The following is a 24985-nucleotide window of genomic DNA, read 5'->3' as shown; positions in this document are numbered from 1 at the left end:
CTGATCTTCCTGTCTCCTTTGCTTTCTAGGCGAAGTAACAGCATTTCTAAGTCTCCTGGTCCCAGTTCTCCAAAGGAACCACTCCTTCTGAGCCGTGACATCAGTCGCTCTGAATCCCTGCGTTCCTCTTCTAGCTGCTCTCAGCAGATCTTCCGACCCTGCGACCTGATTCATGGCGAAGTACTAGGAAAAGGATTTTTTGGGCAAGCAATCAAGGTGAGGGAGCTCCCCAAACATTAATCACATCACCAGTGTTTGTGTATCACTGGAGGCTTTATCACTGTGTTAGTGGCCTTTCATTGCCCTGCTGATAGTGATCAGTTTGGGAACTCACCTGGTTCACTCAGTGAGATCCATTTCTGTCTCGTTCCCTGTCTCTGAGTGTCTCTGGCAGTAGATGGGTTTGACTGTGTCCCTTTTGAATGCCAGCCTTGTCCATGCACACCAGTCTCCTGGGTTAGATTTAGAGCTCCAGAGTGCCTGTGTCGCAGCCACCATCTGGGTGAGGTGGGGGTAATGGGAAACTTGCTCTTACAAGAATCCTTCTGTTCAGCACTTCTCACTGCCCCTAGTGTGGGATCAGCCTGACATTCAGGAGTGTGTGGAGGATGTAGTGACCATCTGTGAACACCCAGCAGAGCCTAAATGGGTTTGCCAGTATGGTGGTAGCTGTCAGGGCTTGCGTGACTCTCAGAATTAAAATCTCCTTTAATAGCAGTTCTGCTGTCTTATACTTAAACTCTCTGGTCTTGACTGAGGGTGCTGCAGGAGCTCTTATCCTGGCATCTCTAATAGCATCAGGGAGCAGCTTCCTCTGCCTTACCAAAGGTGGTGTGAGCTCCTCTGATTGCCATTTGCCATGCTATGGGACCTCTCTCCTTATACCTGCGTAAACTTCAGGTGTCCAGCCACCATATCCATCTCATGCTTCCATGAGAGTTGGTGAGACAATACTACAAACCTGATGCTTTTGATCTATACTAATGAGCATATTTCTCTTCTCCTCTGCTCATAGAGAAATAGCAGGTCCAGGTAAGCAGAACCTTTCCTCTGTCGCATGCTTTTGTCATCTGTGTTCACACAGTTAATGGCACAAAGGCATTTTTTTTCCACTCAAATTGCCTGATAGCCATCTTGTTCTGGTGCATGCTCTAGGAGTTAAAATCCCCCTCTTGGGGTTCAATGATGGCACTTATTCCAGTTTTGCTGGTATGTCAGCTTAAGAATTACACTTAGCCTTGTCTTGTCTTTGTCTTTTCACTTCCCTTTTTCTTTGGGTATTAATGTCCCTGGCTTCCATGTTGCTGAAATGTGTAGTGTTCCCTGGCTGGCTATTTAAATTTGGATGCTTCGTTCCAGACCGGAGCAGAAGAATATCATACTCTTGCTTCTCTTGTGTTATTCTGTCATTCCATGCATTGATATTCCACCTTGCTAAATCCAATGGTTCCAAACAGCACTGATATGCCACAATTTTTGCAAGAGCTCACCAGTTTCCTAAATACCATAACTCAGTCCTCTGTTCTGAGTTGCAGATCTGGAGGTATTCTGAAAGGCTTTTTATTTTAAAAGGTGTGGAGCAAAAAGAAATAACAACTTTCTTTAGCTTCAGATTGAATGTTTTTGATGCAACAAGTTTTGTATCTGGTCAGAATAGTTCCTTTCTGTTCCTAGAGAGAAGGTGCTTGTTTAATTATCGAAGGATCTTAGATAGACTGAGCTGTCCAAGCTAAACAAATGAAGGGGGAGAGGATTTCCAGGAAAGCCTGCTCATTGGAATTTGGCCCCTTTACCTTGCTTCCATGGGTTGTGGGAATGAGGAGAGATCTGGTTAAAAGAAGCCTCCAGAACACAGCAAAATGCCAGGAGCTGGTTGGATAAGGGCAAACAGCTCTTGAGGAACTAGAAATGCTTTCACGTTTAAGAGCTGGAAGGTGTACTGTCTGATGTTTATGGTGGATTTCTGGGTGTTGGCCACCATTCTGGGACCTTCCTTGCAGGTAGCAATACCCTACTCCCAAGGAGCATGGAAAGACAACTGCTTCCTGTCTTAACTGAATAGCCTGCTCATCCCAGCTCAGCTTGCATGAGAGTCAGTTTGATAAGCTTATCAGAGGCTAGCAGGCTCCAAAGTCCCCGTGGCACCAAAGCACGTTAAAATGTAGTTCTGGGTTGTTTGGTTTGATTTCTAATGCAAATGAACGTTGGTGCCTTTGCTGATACAGAACATAACTGTTAGGGTCTGTGTACAAAATGTGAGCATTATGTTGAGAAAACCCTTTCTGTAAGGGAACTCAAGGCTTGCACAAGTATGGAACTGATGCCTTCAGAGGCTTCGATGGCCTGTGTGCACGCTCAGCCCCGTGCTACCTAAAATGGAACCTTCAGCTCTGGTACTTGGGATGCTGCTGATCTCCTGGTATGACTTTCTGTCAGCTTTAGGTAGCTTTTGTCTCACTTACAGATTCCTTGCTGAATTCTGAAAGGAGAAATTTTATGTTGTTTTCTGCAGCTCCCTGGGCTGTGAATCTTCTCCCATCTACATCCCTCTCTGGATGGAGGGAGCTGTTACCCTCTTTTTCAGAAGAATTGCAAGAGCATTGGAGCTATGTATTTGAGACCTTCCCTGTATTTGTGGTGTCTGTTTCCACCAGGTGACTCACAAAGCAACAGGAAAGGTGATGGTGATGAAGGAGCTGATTCGCTGTGATGAGGAAACACAGAAGACTTTCTTGACAGAGGTAGGAGCAAGATTTCAAGAAGTTTCGGAGCTAATAGCATGGTGTTAATTTTTCCCTCTCTTCTCCAGTGGGAGAGCGATCATGCCAGCACCCTGGCAAGAATCAGGCAGTGAGGAGGGAGACGTCACACTGGGAAAAGCCTGACTCTAGCTGAATGCTTGCTGCAGTGAAATGTGACTCACCTAAACTGAGCAATAGACATGGCATCAGCTCCCAGTTCATTAATTTTTCAATGATAAAAAGCATTCTGAGTCTAAGGCAAATTGAGCTGTGTGAATATATACAGGATTTATCCCTTGAGCCTTGTGGACAAATACACATGGTGAGGGCCAATATCCATGCAATGTTTAAGGCTTCTGCTGTAATTAAGCTAAACCGTTTTCTTGGTGGCCACTTACCATGTTTATTGAAGTCAGACTTAGCTTAAAGGGATCCCTGAGCACCCCGTGCTGCTCTTCTCACCCTGACTCATGCAGTACAGAACAGCTAGCTGCTCTGGAGAGCAATTGTGTCTTAAAAGTTGGCCAAACCTAAGGGCTGTCTCCTTAAAGGCTAAGATCAGGCTAATCACACAATATGGAAATGAAGAGGCAACAGGTAATTGACTGCCTTAAGGTTGAGGTTTGAGTGTAGTCTGTGATCACTTGAGGTAACCTCCAGGACTGGAGTGCTCCCCTCTGGGGCAGGAGCAGTATGAATGTCACCACAGAAGATTTGTCAGGACTTGTTCCATTCTCTTCTTTGGGGTTGGGATATCTCTGCTTTCCAGGTGAAAGTGATGCGCAGCCTGGATCACCCCAATGTGCTGAAGTTTATCGGAGTACTGTACAAGGACAAGAAGCTGAATCTCCTCACTGAGTACATCGAGGGGGGCACCCTGAAGGACTTCCTCCGCAACGCGGTGAGTGTGTACTGAGAGGGAGTCTGGTAGACCTCTGCTCCCTCTGGGATGAGGTTGTCACTGCCTTGTGGTTGTGTCCACCTTATGGTGTTTGTTGCTAGTCTTCTCCTGTGGAGCTTCATGGAAAAGCTTCCCCTAGCTATAGGGGGCCTGGAGTGTGGAGGTGCTGCCTTCTTGGGGCTGTATCATCTCTCTCTGACTGCTGTAAGAGTCTCTGCTAAGAAGGAATAGCTGTCACCACCTGGCTGGTAAGATATCCCCTGACTGTTGAGGACTTGTCTTTCAGGACCCATTTCCCTGGCAGCAGAAGGTCAGCTTTGCCAAAGGAATTGCCTCTGGAATGGTGAGTCAGACTGCCCCTTCCATCACAGAGCAAACCTCCAGGGCCAGGGTTAGCTGCTTCAGCAGTGTGGTGTGTGAGGGCTTGGGGATGTTCCCTGGCTGCTAGGAACTGGGTTTGTGCTGAGGGCTGTAGATGCGAAGGTTCTTGTCTGGGACCCCCTGACGCCAAGTTCTCTCCCTCTGTTCCAGGCCTACTTGCACTCCATGTGCATCATTCACAGAGACCTGAATTCACATAACTGCCTAATCAAGTTGGTGAGCTGCACCTCTCCCCCACAGCATGCTGCTTCCTTCCTCAGCCTCTTCCTTCTCTGGTTTTCTCCACGTAATGTTCAGTTTGGAGCCCTCTCTTGTCAGGATGTGGAACTGATCTCAGGGCACCTTTTAACTACAGAGCTTCCTCTTCACATAGGATATTCCAATTTGATCTTGTTTTCACCATTTCTCCATCTTGCTCTCTCACCTTCTTTCCTGTGGTAGCATCTCCCGTTAACAGTCATATTATGAGAATTAGATCAGCTATATTCCTTATCTCAACTATGAACTGTTCTCTACAGCTTATTCTGTTCTTTTAACCACTTGCAGACTTTTTTTACTGCCACTCAAGATTCAGAAAAGTGTGTGGGTATGTATGCACTTGTCCGTGCTCCCTCTTTTTGAAGTGCTAGGTCAGAAGATTTTTGTGTAGCTTCATTTCCTCAAGTCCTGCCTCTGGTCACTTGGCTGGAATGAGATTGGTATCTAGGCTTCAGATGACCCAGCTCAAAGTCTCAGTTAATTTCCAGCCAGGTGGAATAGGAAGATCTGAAAAGAAAAGTCCAAGCTTGCTCTGGCAAGTGTAGCCAGGTTAATGGGATTAGTGTTGATGACCACACAGGAAGAAATTAGACAATGAAGAGAGAAAATGACAAGTTGGGATTGTGAAGTGGGTGTCCTACACCTGTCCAAATAGGCTTGCTGTACTCATCTGGCTGCAAGAAACTTTGCCAGTAGCCCTTTTAGTATAGTCAGTAGTGAATAGGAATTGCAGCCTTTTTGCTCCTGAAAGGAACTGAGAGGAACCAGTGGCTTGTACTAAATTCCTTGTGTAGGATAAGACGGTGGTGGTGGCTGACTTTGGTCTGTCTCGGCTGATTGTGGAGGAGAGGAAAAAGCCCACCTTGGAGAAGCCTTCCGCCAAGAAGCGAACGCTGCGCAAGAGTGACAGGAAAAAGCGCTACACGGTGGTTGGGAACCCATACTGGATGGCCCCAGAGATGTTAAATGGTAAGATACTGATACCAGATGCAGATGAGGAGCCAGCCTGCGACAAGGTATAGGGATGACAGGATTACCGAAAGCTCCTATCCCTTATTAACAGTCAAACCTATTAGAGCGTATGGTTTTAGACCTGCTAATATGTGAGCTTATTTGTACACAGAAGTGCCCCAGCTGCACTTCCTCTTGCTGTACCTGCCCCGATAAGCCTTTGTACCAGCAGAGGCAATCTTTCTAGCAGGCAGCAGGACTCCTCAGGAGAGCGATAGACCTAAACTGGCCATGGCCCAGGTAGACCTAAACTTGCTATGGTCTGGGGAAGAAAGAGAGGCTTGAAACAAGGATGAACCTGAAGTCAATTTCTGTAATAGCCTTGTGCTTTATGACTGCCCTTTGTGAGGCAGGGAGTTATTGAACTCCAGGATGAAGCTTAGGTGTGCTGTTGCATAGATCCAGGGAGAAGCCATCTGCTACCAGGTTTGCTGGAGCCTCAGGGTCAGGAGTGTCTGAGGGCACTGGAAATCTATTTTTGGCATGCAACAATCAATTGCATTAGGGATGAACCATGTCCCTCAGGGGAAAAACTGCCTCTGCAGGAGTTGAGGTAAGGGTGAAACAATGGGCACAATTTTCTCCTGATGAACAGGTCTTCTGACAAGGCTGGGCAGTTGGGCTGGCTGTGACATTGTCTAACTGGTTAGACTTAGTCCACCAGGGAAGGGAGGACATGGATCTTCTCCCCCATACTCAACCCTTCTCTGAGTTGCTTTCTTGTATGCTGCTCCATTCTCCTTCTCAAGGCCTGCAGGCCCCTGCTGGAGTCTGAGCCTGCTTCTCAGAGGCTGCCTCAGACCTGGCATTTGTCAGAACAGCAAGAGTGCAGTCTGACATCACCTCTCGAGGCAAGGCTGTTTACCAGATTCACTGCTCTGTACTCCTAGCCATTATTCCAGTATTGGCTGGGGAGGGGGAGTGTCTGTAAATGGAGAATAGCCTGCAGGAGCCAGTCTGCTTTCCCAGATTCAAAGTGCTGCTAGTGTGTAATTTATTACCTCTGCAGTCACTGCAGCAGGGACTGGGCACTTGCTGACTGCCAGGGAAGCCAAACAACAACTCACACGCACTGTAGAGAGGCACCAGAACAGCAATCAATGGGACTGGGCAAAAGCTTTCCAGAGGTGTCCTTAGAATTTGCTCAAACCTCTGACACATGAGGCTTTCCCATGTAGAAGTAAGAAGCAGGGTTAAAATACGTGGTGGTTGTGTGGGGGAAGATGCAATTGGTATACATACATCATTTCCCATCCTGGGGCAACTGACCCAGCCCAGATTTAAGCCCTGCTATATCTTCTGTTCATAGGGCCCTCATGGGAATAGGCTTAGTTAAGCTTTGGAGGTCAAGCCTGGGACAATGCTAGCAGGTCCTGGAATAGCTGGATGGGGAACTGTCTCACAGAGCTGCATTTCATGTTTCCTGCAGGACAGAGCTATGATGAGACTGTGGATATCTTCTCATTTGGGATTGTTCTCTGTGAGGTAAGGCTTAGGTCGTTATGTGATACCTTTGTGCTTCTCCTTCCCCATTGTCATCTCCGCCACGCGTTGCATCAGACAGCTCCCAGTGGCTGGGTCTGCGGCCTGGGACTTAACAATGAGTTAGGCTGGAGTACAAACAAGCTCACTCCGTCTCTGCTCCCTCAAGGAAGATGCCTGTCTTGTAACTTTTTGGTCCCAGAGAGTTTCCTCCTGGACTGAAAGAAATCATGAATCTTCTGGACTGAAAGAAGCTGTAAAGAAGTCCAGCTGGTTCTGACTGAGCCCTGGGGGCCGTTTGGCCAGAGGAGTTGCTCTTTAAAACTTGAGTGTTTTTTCCTATCGCCTCAGTAAAAGAACAATCAGCTGTGTAACTATCTCAACAGATTCAGAGTTTCCATCCTGGATGGCAGATGATTTCAAAGTTGAAATCTCTTTGCAGGTTGATTAATGAAGCTTTCACCCTGAAGTCTGTAGGCTTAGTATATCTCTGAGCTGATGCATGATCTTATTGCTGTATCAGGCTTTTCTGTCTGCAGAGCGAAGAACACCCTACCCTTCCTGTGCATTTCTACTGTCGTATACACCTTTTAAAATGAAAATACCTTGTGGCTTTTTAAGGTTGCTATGTGTACAGATAACACAGCAGTTTCAGGAATGTGAGGGGAGACCAGCATGGTTTCTTCCTCCATGCTCGGATGAAGCACATGAAGAAAATACCTCAGTATAAATCTTTGTGGCCTCATCTGGAGCTCTATTTAAACTGGGCCCTCCTCTTAGGGAATGTTGTGGTTGGTGAGTGATGGATTTGGGAACTTGAAAAATCTGTATGACAGATTAAAAAAATTGTTTCATCTAGAAAAAAGACAAAGGGATAGTGGCAGATAAGCATTTCCCTTGTCACCAAAATAAAGATGCTAAAAAACAGTAGTGTACTCAAAACAGATAAGGAAATAACTCTGCCAAAATACATAATGGGTGTTCCACTGTCTAGTTACAGGACCTGGTTGTCCTGCTGAGTTATTGGCATAGGAAAGCTGGGGTGTTTATAAATAAGAACACCCTTTTCATGATACCTGATGAGACTTTAAACCTGATACTTTTCTGCATGTGAGAGACTGTAGCAATGCTGACCTTCTCTTGGTCCAGATTACCCTACAGCTGCCTGCTGAGGGTTCTTGTCTCTTCCTACCCCTCATGTCTGTCTGGCACTTCTGAGCTTTGCTTGATGGCACCTAGTGCTGGACTTGGTGAGTGCACCTCAATGGAATGTGTTGAATACTGGGACTTTCTGAGCACTGGGGCAGGCTCTCTCTGTTCCACCCATCCTTTTCCTCTCCTGGCTCTGCAAGCCCTGAGCGTTTGTTATGGTTGTTCTTCTTTCCTGCCTCTCCTTTCTGGCTGTGGGTGGGTTGAGTTTGCTGGTAGCAGAGAGCTCAGTTTGTGGTGCTGTTGCCTTCACAGCATGGTTCACAAGCTCTGTAAGATAGAGCTTTGCTGGTGATATAGTAAGATTGTGTGGGAGGGGGAGGGAAGGAACGGTGATGCAGGTTGTGTCAGTTACCTGCGATCGGGAGGGGCTGCGTTGTCCCCAGCAGCAGACAGTAGAGTAGCTGGCCCAGCAGGTAGATGCTGTGCAGCTCTCTGGGAGATGCACATTGTGGTGTACCTTCCAGCAGAAAACCCTGGGGAGAAAGAGAAGGTGGCTGGGCCTCCCTCCACAACAGCAGCCATGTTGCCAGGTCTTGCAAAAATTTCACATGAAGTTTGTCTGCATTCAGTGCCTTGCTTGCTCCATTGTGCAGCTAGCCCCCCTAGACAGGAGGGACTCATGCAGTGCCAATATTTCTGCTCTTTCCCTTTTGCCCTAATACTTTGAAGAAGCCCCTGCCTGATGATGGAGTCTCCTGCTTGTTAACTCTCCAGGACTGTTGCTGTACTTAAGCATTCCTCTCCTCTCCCACTAGATCATAGGCCAGGTGTATGCTGATCCAGACTGCCTCCCACGCACACTGGATTTTGGCCTTAACGTCAAGTTGTTCTGGGAGAAGTTTGTTCCTGCTGACTGTCCTCCAGCCTTCTTTCCTCTGGCTGCCATTTGCTGCAGACTGGAACCAGAGAGCAGGTAGGTTTTGGGCAGGAGGGCTCCCTGTAAACCTGAAGGATGTGTCCTTACGTCCTTGGTGGAAGGATTGCTCAGCACAGAGGATGGAAGAGGGTTGTATTCCTACCTTCTGTGGGAATGCTCAGAAGCTTCCATGTGAAGGGAGACTAAGGACTCAACAGCTTGGAAGAGACTTCTGTCTACGACAGACCTCTGAACCAGTGTCTGAGATGGAGATGGTAAGGAGGAAGTGATTGTTCAGTTTCTCATGTATGAAAAGCAGGGGCAGTCCTTGGCAGCAGGTCTGAAGTGTGAATATTCCACATGTGATTTCAGTTGTGAAACTTGTAGCTTCAAAACAGTATTGATGCCAGGTGGGTTCAAAAAGGGCCAGGCCTCCCTCGTCATCACCTGTAAAAACTGATAACCCCAGATAGATGTGATCTCTGCAGTCTCTGAAACTAAATGGGGAAGCTCACACCTCTCTGCAGGGGACAGTAGCCTGGATAGACACCTGACCCAGCTATTCCAGATGCTGTTCTTCCTCTTCTTCCCCACTCACATCTACTCATTTCTCCTTCTAGGCCCACTTTTTCCAAGCTGGAAGATTGCTTTGAAGCGCTCTCTCTCTTCCTGGGAGAACTGGCCATCCCCCTCCCATCTGAGCTGGAAGAGTTGGACCACAACGTGAGCGTGCAGTATGGACTGAGCCGTGACAAGCTACCTGAGAACGCAACCTAGTCAGTCCGTCCTACTGCCTGCACCACTCCTGTGGGAGCTGAGATGAGCGACAGGGAGGGAGATGCACTTCAGCCACTTCCAGGGCATTAATGGGGCACCACGCTGTGCGTTTGCTGCATTGCTTCTCCCCCCCACATCCAACACACTTGCCCCCCCTCTTGGACCTCCTGATTCACTGTGGATTTGTGGCATGCTTCAGAAGAGAAGAGGGCTGTTTCCTGCCAACTGCACCTAGGAAAGCTGCTCAACACTATTTTTCTGGCTTGAGAAATGTGTTTCTCTGGCCCTTTCAGGCTTCTTTACTGTGGTGCCTTAGAACTTGGCTGCAAGCTGTGAAGCCATCCTGGCCTGTCTGCCAGGGAGGGAATTGCTTTAGGAGACTCCTGGTAAAGACCAGCACTTCTGAAACTGCTTCTCCCAGACTGACTACTCTGCTCCGAAAGCTGGGGAAATCAGGCACCCGGCAACAGACCGCACCAGGACAGTGTGTGTGTTCATGTGTGTGTTTTCCAGAACTGCCTATTAAGATTTTGGCCTCTAGTGTGTGTGTGTGTCAGGGGAGGGAGTGAAAGGCCCCAGGAACTGGGCAGCTCTCCTGAAACATCTTGTCTGTGGGGAAGTGTGTATGATTTTTGTGTGTGTGTGGTTTTTTTTTTTTTTTTCTTTCTCTATCTCTGAATACCTCCAAAAGCCTGTCCAGAAACACTAAGGTTGAGCTCTGCTTGCCTCTCCTGATGGTGAACCAGGCAGGCAACAAATGAACCACTTGAGCATCTTCAGACCCTGAGCCTGCACAATGAGTCTGCCTGCCCAAGGACCTTAATCCAGATGAGAGGATTTGAACCTGAATATGTGGAACTGCACTGGCTGTGTATGTCCCTGGGGAACTAAGGCTGCTGGAGCCCTTGGCCTGTGGAGATGAGGTGACCGAAAGGGTGGCAGATGGTGCTCTTCAGAAAGCTGAAGAATCCCCCTTGAGGTCTGAAATTGCTCAGACTTCATGTGTGCATGATGGTAAAGGGGTATGCACCCACTTACTTCAAGGATGGACTTGGTGGTGAACAGGAAAGTGCTGGAGAGTGTCCCATTCTCCTGGGAGTGGCAGCTCGAGAACTAGTAATTCGGTTGCCATTGCCTCATCCTTCCCTGCAGGCTGTGTGAGTTACTTCCTTTGAAGGTCCCTTTTTTGCAGCTGCTGCTGCAGCACCTGAGCTGAGTCTCCAAGCAGAAACTTTCTTCAGGGTTGTGCCCTGCTTTTGGGGAGAAGAAAGGGCTGGGAGTCAGCAGGGGTATTGTCTTCCAGCACTCACCACCACCTGTCCTGGGGGAGGAGGAGAAATAAACTACTTCTGCAGTAGCACATGGGGTTGGCAGAACCAAACAAAAAGCTGGCTCAAGTCCTGCTCTTAAGTTCCACAAACCTCATGGTTTAACTGGATTTTGTGTGCTCCTTTCCTGCCCCCCCTTCTGTATTGAATGGTGGGGAATGGGTGTTACGTCTTTGCTGTTACTTTGACTTCTTCCCCCTACCCATGAATTTAAAGTACTGTGTGAAATGACATGGGATCAGCCATCACCTGACAAAAGGTGTGTGTGAGGGGGGTGTTTTTAGTTTGTGTAGTGGTGTTTTAGAAACACTGGGGACTCCTTGTGCTGTGAGTCAGTGGGAGAGCCTCCCTAAACTGGATCCAGTGGATTCAGTATTACTATAGGACTTGCCCTGTCTTTCCCCCTCCCAGGCTGGTTTGTGAGGGGATCCCTGAAGGGGAGAGCCCTGGGTGATGTGTGGGTGGGGTTTATGAACTGTGATTTGCACAGCTCCATGTTCTAACTAAATTAAAAGCAATAAATGTATGCTATGGAAACAAGACTGTGTTTTCTTTGTGGTAGGTAAAGCAGGAAGTTGTAGCTTTCTTGGGGTTTCTAGTGCTGTATCAAAACAGTAATGTCAGAGCTGCAGAGATCAGATAAGATCCAAGAACTCACTTTTTTGAGCCAAAGGGCTGCCACTTTTACAAGACTGCACAGAAGCTTTGTAGCACTGATGTAGTGCAAATGCTCTACAGCACTATTTAGCTGGAGTGGTGGAAAGGGAAGAAGCTGTTAAAAAAAGCAAACTTAAGAGTAGACTTAAGCCTCTCTCCAGTGGCCCAGCTGCTTACTTTTCTGCAGCAGGGATAAGAATACAGCCTGTTTTTTAGTAACCATGCTCTCCAAATATGCAGTTAAGGTGCGTTTGTTGATGCCAGGACCAAAGGGAAAAAGCTAGCTGTGTCAGTGCATCCTGTAACCTGCTGTGCTTTGTGTCCATCCAGCCCCCAAGGACCAGAGCTGCTGCTGAGAGGCACCAAAGCAGAACAGACCTGCATCAGCGCAGGAAGGGGTGCTAACCGAGCGTGTCTTCCCAGGGGCTGCCTGCTTAGTCAGCGTGGCTCGCTAGCTTGTGTGCCCACAGCTGCTTTTTGGGAACAGTGTCCCAGTCCTAAGGCAGCTGCTGGCAGCAGGGGCATGAGCTCCCTGCCCCCTTGTCAGCACTGGTGAGTGGAGGCACTGCTTGTACGGATTTACCTCTGTGCCTGGCAAGCTGAAGTAGCATCTTCCCCTCTCCTCACTTTGAAGTCAGCAACAAGCAAAAGGGCGGTACTCCGGCAGGAAGGAACGTACAGATGAGCCACAGCCCATAGAGGTGTCCACACAGCGTTTTTCTTTTAAGCCTTAGCACAATGTAGCATAATCTGCACCTTCTCATTTTGAGGTATTTAAAACATTTTACAAAGAAATGGTATTCAAAGGCATTTAAAAATAAAATGTTTCCCTTTTCTGAATCAAACACTGACACAAAAACCCCTGCTGCCAAGTGCTGTTCCCTATTAGTCCCTCAGCTACACAGCAGAGGGCCAGAAAACTCACTTGAATGGCTTGAATCCCCTGAAATGGGGATGGATGTTTCCCTGAACTAGCCTTGCCTCGGTGCCATTTGGGAGACACGGCAGCAGCCATCCCTTCCAAACTCCCTGAAACACTGATAAAAATTGTTACAAAACCACTCTAAGGGGGCCAGGCTCTGTAAGCGAGTCTTGCTGCACAAACAGAGTGTGTGTGTGAAGGTGGCTGGGCCAGAAGCCCTGCCATCACTTTGGGATCTTGCAAAAGCAGCTGCCCTCTCCTGCCCTAGGAGCAGGAGCTGCTGTGTCCAGGTCACCTCCACAGCTGGCTTGACCACTCAGACCAGAGCTGGCCCTGTAGGAAGTCAAGAGAATTTGGAAGCTGACGCTAGCTACCCTCAGTGCTCAACTTGCTGTAGGTAACTGAAGGGTAGGTTATTTTTCTTCACTCCACAACTATTTACTGCTGGCCTTCTGGTTTCCTGATGTGTGTAAGTGAGCAGGAGGCAGAGACTGCCTGGACACCTACAACTCTGGCTGTGCATGTAGCACCACAGGGGAATGGAGATGTGGCCTCAGCCTTGGAAGACCTGGATTTGTCAGCAGCTTGAGAAGAGCTTTTCCAAATTGACGCTGGGCTAAACATACTGCTCCTGGCCAGAGCCATCCCTCAAATACACTCTTCCCTCAAAAAAAACTGATCCAGTAGCAGGATGCTGGACCGTGTCTCCAGCTCTCAGCCACTAAAGCGAAAAGGCAGGAACTATAATCAGAGTGTAATTATCTAGCTATATCTGACACGAAGCTCCCCTCAGTCCCTGCAGTACTGCTCCCTCCTGGGGTTCCAGCTGAAACGCAAGTAACAGTGCGCCCCATTCAACAGGAAAGGAACAGAAAAAGAGGAAGCCAAGACCGTGCTCTGGACAATGGGCTCTGCGGCCAGGTGTGAGCCTGGCCCATCATCCCCCCTGCCCCCTTGGCACTCCATGGAGATAGGTGGGAGGAAGCAGCAGGGTCCCCCACACCAGTCCCCAGCTGGTCATGCACTGAATGGTTCCCCCGGACAGATTGTGATGAGTAGCCCATTGCTCCATCCCTCTGCATCACCTCCATCTGGCTTTCATCAAAAAGAAAACAAAATAGAAATGAACACACACGCTGCCCCCTGCGCTCACAGTGGGAAGCTGGGGGCTTCGCTCAGCTTGTACCTCTCCTGCCCCAGCTGCTCAGGCACCAGGGGTACCCGCCTGCCCCATGAGTGGGCCACTACCATCGTGCGTGTCCTCCACAGGCGTCTCATTAGTGTGCACCACGATTGTGTTCTCATCTACAAGCTCACAGGCAGGGTTGGTAAATGCTGAGAGTGGCAGTGTGATGCGCTGCATTTCACGCTCATAGACTTTCTGCTCATGCTTGTCCTTCAGGTCTTTCCCCCTAGAAATTAAAACAACAACAACAAAAAAAGTGCAAAGGGTGAGTGCCACTGCTTGGTTGTGGAGTCACAACAGAGTGATGCAGCCGAAAGAAAGAGGTTCAGCTCTTACAAACAGATGTTTCAGCCACACACAGAGGGCCCAGAAACGTTCCCTGCTTCTTACTGCTGTAAGCAGAACAGCCTATGGGTGTACCTCTACAAGAAGCAGCCAAGCAGTGTCTGCTCCTCCCTCATACACTGGCTCATTCACTGACAGAGCTACAGCTAAATCATGACTGTAAAGCCAGGCTTCTCCTTCAAGCCACAGCACTGACAATTGCATCCTAATACTTTATAATCTCGAGGCACTGGCTAGTGCAGGCCCAGGGGAGCACTGAGACAGCACAGAGCCCACTGCTGTGCAGAACAGCTTCTGTGGCCTGCTTCATCTGACAGGAACAAATACATCTGTGGTGGCAGATTCTGCCTTTTGTTGCAGCAAACAGACTTACGTAGCAAATGAAGCTGTTACTGAAAGTATTAAACCCTACTTTAGAGCTGGCCCTGCTTGCTGTGGCTGCAGCTAACACCTTTATAGCATAACCAGCTCCTCAAACCCACCCCACTCTTCAGCCTGTTGCTAAGGGACGTGACACCTCTGTAATCTGTACAGCTGAAGAGCTGCCTCGCTTTAAAAATGGATAGCATTAATAGCACATTGCCTCCAGAAGAGTTGTGTACACTGAAAGCCACAGAGCTACTGAACCCATTAAAGGCTTCTCACCACACCCGCCCACACCTGCCAGCTTGGACGTGCAGCGTTGAGAGCAAGGCACTGGGGAGCGAGGGGGAGAGAAGGTAATCCCGCACTGCAGCCCTGCTGCGGGCCGTCTGGGGCTGCAGCGCAGAGTGAAGCTGCATTTGGGCAAGGCTCAACCTCAGTCTATTGCTCCTTCCTGCCGATGACAGGAGCAAGGTGAGACAGGCACCACCCACTCCTCTCGGGGCTTGCGATCACAACCAGGCAGAGCTGCCGGGGGTTTCCAGTCAGCACACACGCAGCTTGGCTGCCTGTCAAAGCTGCCTACACGCGTGCAGCAGCGGCCGCCGTTCCTGCCAGCACACCAGAGAGCATTCTCTGAAGTGACACCTCAAATCAGATTCCTCGACAAGCAGCACTCTGTGTTTTGCCCCTTATGTAACACTCCTCCCTGTGTTTTTTCTGTCTGCATTTATTATAAACACTTACATAAGGACATGTCCCAGCTTGGGAAAGGGCTCCTTCTGCTTGGCTGTGTCAGACTGCTGTCAAACAGCCAAAATACAAAGCAAACCCTCCCGGAAGAGGGAGCCTGGGCCTCCACTTGCAACCACATTCACTGCTATTTGCTAATTCTGCTCTGACTCTTACAACTAAGCTGCTTGCTATTACCACTAACACTTCTGATGCTCAAATGCTGCTGAGCTACAGAAAGGTTTCTGCCCAACACAGTGAAGTGGCTGCACAAGTCATAACTTGAGGGTGAATCAAAACTGACCCCAAAGCAGACAGGAGCTTTGGCAAAATATAATTTGTTCGCCCAGAAAAGCACTATATGGGACACAATGCACATTCAGAAAAGATTTTGCCATTTATTTTTCTCCTAAGGCTAGCTAGACTAGTGGAACCAGAAGACCACAAGGGATGCTGGCCTGCTGGGGGAACTCTTTTTTTTCTGATTGCAAAAGAAACTTCCTGTGAGGGCACTTCACCCATTTGCTCCCTCCAGCTTATACCTAGAATTCAGCTCCCCTTGAAGCATCTGAGAAAGCCACACTGAGGGACAAAAACAAACAAAAAACAGAGAAGAGCAGTTTGAAACTTTAAATGGGAAAGAATCTCATATTGATGGGTCAAAAGGAGAAGAATGGGATTAATTCTTAAATAGTTACTTTCTCAGTGTGACAAGACAAACCCTTGCAGCACCAGTAACGTATGAGAATTCATGCTTCCATCTGCCTTTTCATTAGGATCTGGCTGGGTCTGAAGGCGCTCAGACTCCTGATCTGTACAGATTGTTTCACGCCTACGCCAGCTTTTGGACAAAGGAGGGAAGCCACTGACCTCTTGTAGACATATCCCACGACAATACCGGCTCCAATGGCAATGATTATCACTATCATGATCAGCCCCAGCACATACCCTGTGAGGAAAGAAGAGGCAAAATCAGAGGCCATAAATCCAGCTATCACATTGCTTTCAGAGCCTCAAAAGAAATCCATCCTGCCAGAATTACAGGAATGGATCCAGTGTTTGATTCTCGGTTTGTACCTAGTGTCCCTAAGTCCTTCTTTTCTTTGGAGTTCATTTGCACTCTCTGACTGATCCCAATGACGGGCTGCACAGCGGCTGCCTCGCTCCGGGAGGGTAAGGTATCAGCCGGTTCAAACACTTGGTCGACCTCCTGAGAAATATCAGCCTCCGTCGCAGGAACTGGGGCTGCGGTAGAAGTAGCATCTGTTGAGAAGAAAACAGAGACGTGCTAAATACCAAGCAGAAGTGAATACTTCAAAGTAGCATGTGCCTAGTGAGTAGGACAGATCTAGTCTGGTATCACTGAACTGCCTTTATTGTACACTGACAAACACTTGTTCCCTCTTACACTGTTGCCAGAAATCCTAAATCCTACCAAGACAGGAAAGAAACACACTCCTCCCCCACTTTGCTTCAACCTGAATCTGTTTAACAGGGAGTGCAAGGCACCACCACAGACAAGACAGGAGTCAGAGAGCAGAATGAAATCCAGGTTCAGGGCATCAGTCCAGGGGATGCACAATGACTTCATTTAGTGCACAGATCAATAAACAGGCTGCAACTTCAATCATGCTGAACAGACATGAACAAGATGATCAGCATCTCCATCCCAAACCTCCCAGGCGTGCATTTATCTCTCTTCTGCCTCAATCCTCTTGACACAGAAAGGTTTGATGGAAGGAGACTCCAGCTGGTGTGAAAACAACCCAGGGACATTCTTCTTTCCCCGTCCTTCCTTGCAGCCATGTAGCGAACTCCTTTAGCATGACAGACAGGTTAAGTCACAGCAACACTTCAGGCAGCAGTCACTGACTAGCATAACTACACCAACTCCCTCCTCAGCCAGAGCTCCAAGAAAGGTACATAAGGATGGATGTTCACGGTAGAGACTCCTTCCCAGCCCTGTGGACTTTTATCAACAGCCTTGAGACCTATTTGCAAGACAGCTTCCTCTTTCGTGCCACAGTTTAAATCAGAGCTGTAGAACAGTAAAAGCTATGCCAGGGGAACATATCTACCGCCTGTGCGGGCCAGCCCTAAATGAAAAAAAACCCATACCTTTTGGATATGCCATTCACAGTATGCATCCACACCTGAAAACTCCCTCCACCTCTCAGCGGGCCCTGGATCTCACCCCACAGCTCGCAATACCATCTGCAGCCATTTTGAGTCCTCGGTGGAATGTGAAATGGAAGTGCAGAAGGGGAGTGAGACAGGAAATCGGGGTCTCCCACACTGCAAGCTACTCTGCATCAGGTCAGCCAGAGCTCAACCAAGGAGAGCAGCGGGAGAGGGCTACAATAAAAAGGTGCGCACTCCGAGACACAAAATGGCCAGATTCCTTAAACATGCAAATGGTGAATTGGCTGAAAGGTCAGTCAACTCCCCCGATCCCAAAGCTGCAGGATTGAGTGTTTGGAGTAAAGATCTTGGCAGCAACATTTGTTTTGCTTTATCTTCAGGGAAAAGCAGGCAAAAGGCGAGGAGCGAAGGAAAACGGAGGGTGTACGTGTGGGGGGAAGTGTTTACATGCAGGGATAGCAATCCTGAGGGACAGTGGAGCGCATACACTTGAGACACAAGAGCCCCCTTGAAAAGAAAATGTCTCAAAAAAGTAGCAGTTACTTTGGATTCGGTCAATACCAACATCTCTTCTCCCGGATATAGGCTTCAGCTACAGTTCTTCTCTTGGCAGGTTATTTCCCACTCCGACACACTCGACTACCCAGGAGGAATCCAGTCTTTGGGGTTTCCTTCTTTTACTGTCCTCCCCTCAGCTATCTTTTTTCCAAGTTCTCCCCCCCTGCCTGTAGCCTCCCCCTTCCCCCCAGCTCAGCCCAGCATTCACAGTTCAGACAGCAGTAACCGCCCCACCCTGATGCTCTGCCAACATCTCTGCAGCTCCTGGATGCCCAGACCACCTCACACATGGCCAGAGCCCACGGCAGCAAGCGAGACGGCACCGGCATGGGGGTCGCACCGGCACGGGGGTCAAGGCTTTGTGCAGCCCTTTCCTGGCGCTAAGGGAAGAGCTCCAGGGGTGGAGCATGGCACAGCTGGGAGGCAGATGTGCGCCCACAGGGCTGTGCTTCGGGAGCAGCATGGCCAGGCAAGGGGCAGAGGGGAGCCCTGGGGACACGGGTCCCTGTTCCCGTGGATGGGAAGCAGGCCTGCCACAGCCTGGGTTGTTTGTGCAGGAGGCACTGGTGTGTGTGGGGGGGTGCTGTATGCAGGGGGGTGTTGGTATGCAAGGGGGGTGCATAGGGGGTGCTGGTATGCACAGGGTGCTTGCAGGGGTGCTGTTGATATGCAAGGGAGAGGGTATGTGGGGAGGGCTGTTGGAGTGCGGGGGGGTATAGGGGGTGTTGGTGTGCAGGGGCTGTTGTGCAAGGGGGTGGGGGTGCAAAGGGTGCATGTGAGGGGGTTATTGGTGTGCAAGGGGGAGGGTGTGCAGAGGGATTTGGAGTGCGGGGGGGTTGTTGGGGTGCGGGGGGGTGTATGGGGGATGTAGGTGTGCGGGGGGGGCTGTTGGGGTGCAGGGGGGTGCAGGGGGTCCCCGCCCTGTGACAAGCCCCGGGGCGGCAGGCAGGACGGGCAGGACACGCCGCCACCCACGGCCCCGGGGCCGGGAGGGGCAGCGGCGGCCTCCGCAGCGCCCCGGGCCGGGGGGCCGGGCCGGGCCGGGCGGCTCCTACCTGGGCACGGGGCGATGTCGCAGGGTCTCCGCTCGGGGACCCCGGCGGCGCCTCGGACGTAGCACCAGGGCGCGGCGGCGCCGTCCGGGTTCCTGCAGCTGCTGTGGTCCGCGGCGGCTGCGGGGGGGCACCGGGCCGTCAGCGCGGGCACCGCCCGGCCCCGGCCCCGGCCCCGCGCCCCGGCCGCGGCCCCGCACCCACCTGCCGGGAGCGCGGCGCCGCCGCTCCGCACCGCCAGCCAGTTGAGGCACGGGGCGCCGCCGGAGGCCACTCGCCGGCTGCCGCGGTAGGACGCGCCGTCGCCGCGGAGACACTCTGCGGAGAGACCAGGCCATGGAGGGCGGGCGGGCAGCCGCGCCGCCCCCGCGCCCGGGGCGCCCCCGCGAACAAAGCGGCGGCGGCGGCGGCGACTCACCCTCGGCGCCGCGGGCGGCGGCCAGCAGCAGCGCGGCCAGCAGCAGCGCGCCCCGCGCCGCCCGCCGCGGGCCCCCGCGCAGCATCCTCGGCGCGCAGCGCTCCGCGCCGCTCGGCCAGACCTGCCCCGCTCCCTCCCGCCGCCCCGGTAAACAACCGCCGGGCTGCGCTGCCCCCCCGCCCCGCCGCCCGCCAGCCGCCGGGTCCTAACGCTGCCGCCGCCGCCCGCCGCCCGCCCCCGGGCGCCTCCCGGCCCCGAGCCCCGGCAGCGCAGGGCCGCGGCGGCGCAGGGCTCGGGGCGGGGACCCGGCCCGGCCCCCGGGGCGGCGGGGAGCGGCGGGGAGCGCTGCCCCGCCCGGCGCGCAGCCCGGCCCCGCGGCGTGCCCGGAGGGCGGAGCGCGGCCGGGGGGTCGGGGGGGCCTCGGGGGTCCCGCAGTCGCCCTCCCCCCGGAGAGGCACCGCGAACGGCTGAATTCTGCTCCCTGTTCCCCCCGGGGGTCCCTGGGCCACGCGTGGGGGCCGCGCGTGGGGGGGCGCACGCAGGCTGCGCGCATCCGCGTTAGAGATTTACCTTCTTCTCGCCCCTCTGAATCGACTGTTTTGCTTCGACGCCACATGCATTAAGAGCTGCGTCTGCTTATAGAAAAACAAAGTGAAAAGCCTGAAAAAAGCTTTACGGTAATTACATTGCAGGCATTCAGCCACAGCGATAGAACCTTTTTGCAGACCTTTCAAACGAGCTACAATATACGCTTCTGCTTCCAAACAAAGGTGTTCAGATGCTGCGATGCCAGTGACTGCACACAAGCATCTAGAGTCATCAGCAATGTTTCTGTTTCACACGAGGGAAACACGAGCAGCTGAACGCTCGTCCTGCCTGACAAAGCTCTCAAAGGTGCCCCGGGGGCAACTGATGGGTCGGTGGCCAAGGCCCCGGCCTGCAGCACACGGTGCTGCTTCTGGCTTTCCCACAGCTCCCTCTGACCTTGGCCGACTTGTCTGCTTCGCTTCTTTGCTCTTTCACTTTCTATCTATTAAACGAGGGATAAACAACCCCCCCCTTAAAGGAGGTCAGAGAAGTTTCCTTCCCTTAAAGTACCTTGCAATCACGTGGAAAACCGCAAACACACCAAAAGTACTTCTATGCCAGGAAGCTGCACATTGTATTCAGCACCTGACAAATCGCTTTTCGGGGCAGCGCTGGCTGGAGCAGCAGTCCTTCCCTTCCGCTCCCAGATGTCTCCATCCTGGCAGTGCTCCCTGTCATGCCAGCACAGGTACTGGTGTGATGAGCGGCTCCGTGTGCTGATCCAGCCTGGCTGGTCCCCTTTTCTGACAGGTCACCCGCACTTCAACCCTTTTCAGCCGGGTCACCTGCTGGATCCAGTCCACAATGCAGCCACAGAAAAAACAGATGTAGCAGCATGACAGAGGGGTAACGAGGGAGCAGGTTAATTAAGCAGCACTACAACTGAACATGAAACCATAAGCCTTAGCACTTCTGTGTGATTCACATTTCAACAATATGATTTAACACCACAAGAAAACTTAATTTACTAACGTCAGATTAAAAATACTGCAGCCAGACTTGCTAAGTTGGGAAAAAGCGCCTGTGCGTCAATCCTGGCCGACATCACCAGCTAAAATGTCTGCTTTATGCTCTTTCGCTCCTCGTGTGCACAGACTCTCAGCTACTCTGCTCCTTATGCTCTCCAGTTTCTCTCCGCAAAGGCAACGCTTACTGCAGTAAGCAAGAATTTTTAATGACTGTCAGATCAGGCCCTCTGCATGTAATACCTCTTCGTAAGAGATTGTAAGGGCCAAATTCCATTCCGATGGAAATCACAGGAACACACATGCATCCAAAGGCATAGTCTGTCCAAAACCATTTGCAGAGGGCTGTTAATTTCTTATAGTTCAATTAATTTCTCATAGTTCACTTCATAAGACTAGCTAAAGCTTCCATGCCACTTTGCACAGAAAGCACCTCCTCCTGTACATACTGATCCCAGGACTGTGCGCTGGGCAGTAATCTCTGTGGAAACAAATCCCAGACTTTCCCAGCTCTCCTGTTATGCAACAAGATAAATTTGCACTTCTCATTTCACCCAGCCAAGTTCCAGCAAACAATTGGAGTTTCTAGTCCACGGAAGGACAACGGGGAATGTGGGAGAAATGCAAAGCCTTCATATGAATGGCGAAGATCAAAGTCTTTCCATGACTGACTTCTAAGTATAATTTTGTCTTTCATCTCTAGTTTTCTCCAGGATGAGGGAAGATTTATGCCTGGCAGTTTCACAGAGTTAAGTTTAATAGGATGCCAATGGCAGCTGTCAGAGGCAGACTTGATTGCTCTTTTTGCTTTTGGGGAAAGGGTTTGCTCTTCTTGCTGCATCCTTAGAGATGAAACCTGACGTTAGTTCTTTAGACTTGATTTTAAAGGAACCATCTGAACTATAACCAAGCAATTAGCTCTGCATCTACACCCTCACATACTTTACATATAAAAGTATGTATGTACATACACATACGTGCACCACAAAGCATACACATGCTACCATCCACAGTCACTTCACAGGAGAATTAATACGCTATTTTAGGAATGGGGGAGATTGACAAACCCCCCTAAACTCAGTGTGAACCAGTTTCAATTGTGCTGGTACCTTTCTGCCATTTACCTTACACAGGTTCCAGAGTGAACAATGTCTGTTTTCTCTCTCCTGCCTCTCCGCTGGGCTTTATTTTGTTCTACTTTTTCACCTGTGGAAAAATTCAAAGTGTATAGGACATTTTCTTAAAGAAGAAAAACACCGGGAAGCTGACACGTAGCACAGCACGCTACGCAAGGGGAGGCAACCACAGATGTACAGCTCTGGAAGGGACTCTGCAAAAAGCCATCAAACCCACCCCCCTTCTCTGGCCACAGCCAAGTATGTTCAGATCTTCCCTGGGAAAAGTTTGTCCAAACTCCTAGAGAATGAACTAATATGCTTTATTACTTTATCGTACTAACTAGATACTGGCAGAAATAAGCAAAAGCAATTTTCTAATCTAAGCATTCTTTCCTAGACAAATTAACATAATTAAATTAAGGGATTGCTTAAAATGGAGAAAGCTGACCATTGCCCTCCTTGTAGCAGGTCATGTGTCACATTCCCACCACCTCTCCCTTTATCCTGTCTAGGCAAAACAAATTCTTTTTTTCAGTTTTTCCCTCAAAAGCAGTTTTTCTAAACCTCTCTTCCTTCCAGTTCACCCTTTCTGCAATTTTCCTGCATCCTTTGTAAGTTGTGACGCCTGAAACTGAAGATAGTACGCTCTGAGGCCTCATCCACCAAGGGCAAAATAATACAGCAATTTTGTTTTAAGCTTAAAAGATGGTAAGCATCAAATGCTACTAAACACTATTAAGTACTTACTACTCCAGCTAAGCACTTTTTTTTTTTTTTTTTTACTCCTTTGTTGCCTCTGTCTGGATCATAAAAATAGCCGTGGGTCTCACCTATAAAAAGCCTTCTGTAAGCAATGACGTAGGAGTCAGAAACAAATATGTTTTATTCCTAACCTAAAAAAAAATTAGAAGAAAAGGAAAAAAGGTTGGAATAAACAGATCAGACGTGAAGTTTATGAAATTGTGAGCTGAGGTATAACCAAAGATCAAGACAGAGGCGGCCACTACAAAGGAGCCAGCGTGGAGCGATGGAGAAGTCTCCGCTGCACTGTTGCATCCCCCTGCCGACACGCGCAGGAGAGGCTTCCCCTCCCCCCATCTGACAGCATGAGCTATGGCTAAGTAAATGCCAGCCGCAGCCTCCAAGGACTAACAAGGAAGTCTGCAGAAGCAAAACAACCGTCTGTGATATCTGAACTGGTTCAGACTGGCTCGGAGAGTTTGCTCTGCTCACTTGAAGGCCCTGCTCGGCCGAGCTGTGTGGGCTGGGGGGAAGGACGAGGCCTCGGGAGGGCAGGCTGTGTCCTGTCGCCTCCCGGGGCAGCACGGCTACACTGCCCCAGCACCGAGATCAGCACCACATACTCCCAGCAGCCACTGACTTAGGAGATTTTACACCCGGCGGCCTCTCTAAGAGCAGCTCCTCTTTGTCCTTCCCGGACAAACTGCACGGCGCCTTAGCGCAAGGCCCTCGGCGGTCCCCACGGACCCGAGTGCCCACACACATCCGTGTTCCCGCGGGTTTGTGGTGGCTGTCGTGAGGGTCTCGGTTGGTATCACTGCCCTCAGCCCTCTCCCCCGCTTGAGCATTTCAAAATCCTTATCTGAATTGCAGACACTTCATTTTACCTGCTTTCCAGCGGGTGCATCTCCTAGCGAGGTATAAAGCCCTAGCGATGCTCTTGGGAACAAGGCAGAGCTGTCTGAAGGGGGACGGATAGCCCATCCCAGCTTTCAGCCTCCACTTGCTCCATTTCTTTCTGCAGATGCAGGCTGCTATTGACAAAAAACAGAGCATGTATTTAAGGGTGGAGGAAGGGAAGTTATTTTGAAAGATACTGTGATCTAATCAGAGAACACATGGGTCTATGAGTCAAGAATTAGCAGCCTTAATCTAAATTCATTTACTGATTTGTTGTCTGACCTTAGGCAAGTTTCTGCCTCAGTTTTCCATGTTAACACTACTTATGCCACAGAAGACAAAGAAATATCTGCAAACTGCTTTGAAAGCCTTGGATATGCAGTATTTACATCACAAAACAGTACTCAAGGAAAAGGAATCATGAAAAGGGGTACGCATGGAAAGTCTAAGATGTTCCCAAGTCCTACATGGGTAGTGCTGGCTCAGATGAAGAGCACAACTAAACGTTAATGCAGGAAGAAAAATAGGAGAATGTGCTGTTTTGTAATGTATAAAGTAGCTTTGTAGCTTCTGGTTTCTTAATTTGTTGTTGTACACAGCAGTAACTGGCAAAGCTAGGCAGTCAGCTAAGCCAATGTTCTTATTGGTTAGCAAATGTTGATCTAAAAATAATAGTTTATCTGCAGATGAGAAATGTGAAAAAGGCAGCATGAAAATCTATGCCTGGAGATTTGAGTCAAAGGGAATCAAGATTTCTATTCTAGTAGCAGACAAAAGAACTTCTAGCAAATCGGACAGGATTATTCAAATGTCCTTCTACTAATATTTCACTCACCATGGGATTTCACAGTCAAACAGAACTGATGGCCTAAAACTCTGCTGTCTAAACATCAATAATCATGGAATATTATCAGAGTAAGAGTTAGCTTCCACTGTGGAAAGAATGAGGTTATAGAGTTGCACTTAAACATGCAAGGCTTCCAGATGCTGCGGAAAATAAACCACCTCTAAAAAACACAACCACTGATTATAACCAAGCAACTCCTTTACCCCATGCCAGCAGAACAGCAATGGGGATATACGCATGTATCCATGAAAAAAATCTGTAACACATGAGCTGGTCCTTATTCACACAGGCTACGTTTTTTTTACCTTCCTAGGCTTTTGGGGACTGGGATCTGAGGCATCTTTGTAATTCAGCATGTGAGCAGATACCAAACTGTTCAGCAGAGCTACTCGTCTTTACTCATGGAAGTGCAGGATTCACAGACAACACATTTACAATGCAGAACTCTCACCTCTGTCCTGAAAGCAGACAAGAACATTGGCACAGAGGGTACTGTGAAAGACC

At 49.9% G+C, this 24985-nt stretch overlaps 2 protein-coding genes across 8 annotated transcripts in view; one reads left to right on the top strand and one right to left on the bottom strand.

Moving 5' to 3' along the window:
- LIMK2 (LIM domain kinase 2) overlaps window positions 1-11487 on the top strand; it is a 33577-nt gene extending 22090 nt beyond the window's left edge. For all 5 annotated transcript variants that reach the window (XM_026119116.2, XM_064522253.1, XM_026119118.2 and 2 more), the window contains 9 exons: window positions 30-216; window positions 2655-2741; window positions 3511-3642; window positions 3929-3985; window positions 4174-4239; window positions 5076-5250; window positions 6722-6777; window positions 8742-8899; window positions 9463-11487. In XM_026119116.2, coding sequence (XP_025974901.1) covers window positions 30-216; window positions 2655-2741; window positions 3511-3642; window positions 3929-3985; window positions 4174-4239; window positions 5076-5250; window positions 6722-6777; window positions 8742-8899; window positions 9463-9619 — 1075 coding nt within the window. In that variant the 3' untranslated portion in view covers window positions 9620-11487. The remainder of the gene's footprint in view (window positions 1-29; window positions 217-2654; window positions 2742-3510; window positions 3643-3928; window positions 3986-4173; window positions 4240-5075; window positions 5251-6721; window positions 6778-8741; window positions 8900-9462) is intronic.
- Window positions 11488-12300: 813 nt separating this feature from the next.
- Window positions 12301-20706, bottom strand: PIK3IP1 (phosphoinositide-3-kinase interacting protein 1). Of its 3 annotated transcripts, none has more exons than XM_064522255.1 (7): window positions 20421-20706; window positions 19893-19954; window positions 19109-19222; window positions 18908-19024; window positions 16230-16415; window positions 16023-16101; window positions 12301-13938 (listed from the first exon to the last, which is right to left on the bottom strand). In XM_064522255.1, exons 2-7 carry the CDS (start codon window positions 19936-19938, stop codon window positions 13731-13733), a joined length of 750 nt encoding a protein of 249 aa, XP_064378325.1. In that variant the 5' UTR covers window positions 19939-19954; window positions 20421-20706; the 3' UTR covers window positions 12301-13730. The 3 variants fall into 3 exon arrangements, with proteins under 3 accessions (XP_064378325.1, XP_064378326.1, XP_064378324.1); XM_064522256.1 differs by having other exon boundaries at window positions 20496-20706; XM_064522254.1 differs by lacking the exons at window positions 19893-19954; window positions 20421-20706 and adding an exon at window positions 19323-19641.
- Between the last annotated feature and the right edge of the window lie 4279 nt (window positions 20707-24985).

This window comes from Dromaius novaehollandiae, chromosome 17, assembly GCF_036370855.1.
Source record: "Dromaius novaehollandiae isolate bDroNov1 chromosome 17, bDroNov1.hap1, whole genome shotgun sequence".
Taxonomy (NCBI): Eukaryota; Metazoa; Chordata; class Aves; order Casuariiformes; family Dromaiidae; genus Dromaius; species Dromaius novaehollandiae.
The sequence above is the reverse complement of the archived record's forward strand: the minus strand, read 5'-3'. Positions and strand labels throughout refer to the sequence as shown.

Coding starts and splice junctions, on each gene's coding strand:
- PIK3IP1 (XM_064522254.1), bottom strand. CDS start 19,407: ATGCTGCGCGGGGGCCCGCGGCGGGCGGCGCGGGGCGCGCTGCTGCTG. Junction 16,102..16,229: donor GAAGGACTTAGGGACACTAG/GTACAAACCGAG, acceptor CTTTCCTCACAG/GGTATGTGCTGGGGCTGATC. Junction 13,939..16,022: donor GTGGGATATGTCTACAAGAG/GTCAGTGGCTTC, acceptor TTTAATTTCTAG/GGGGAAAGACCTGAAGGACA.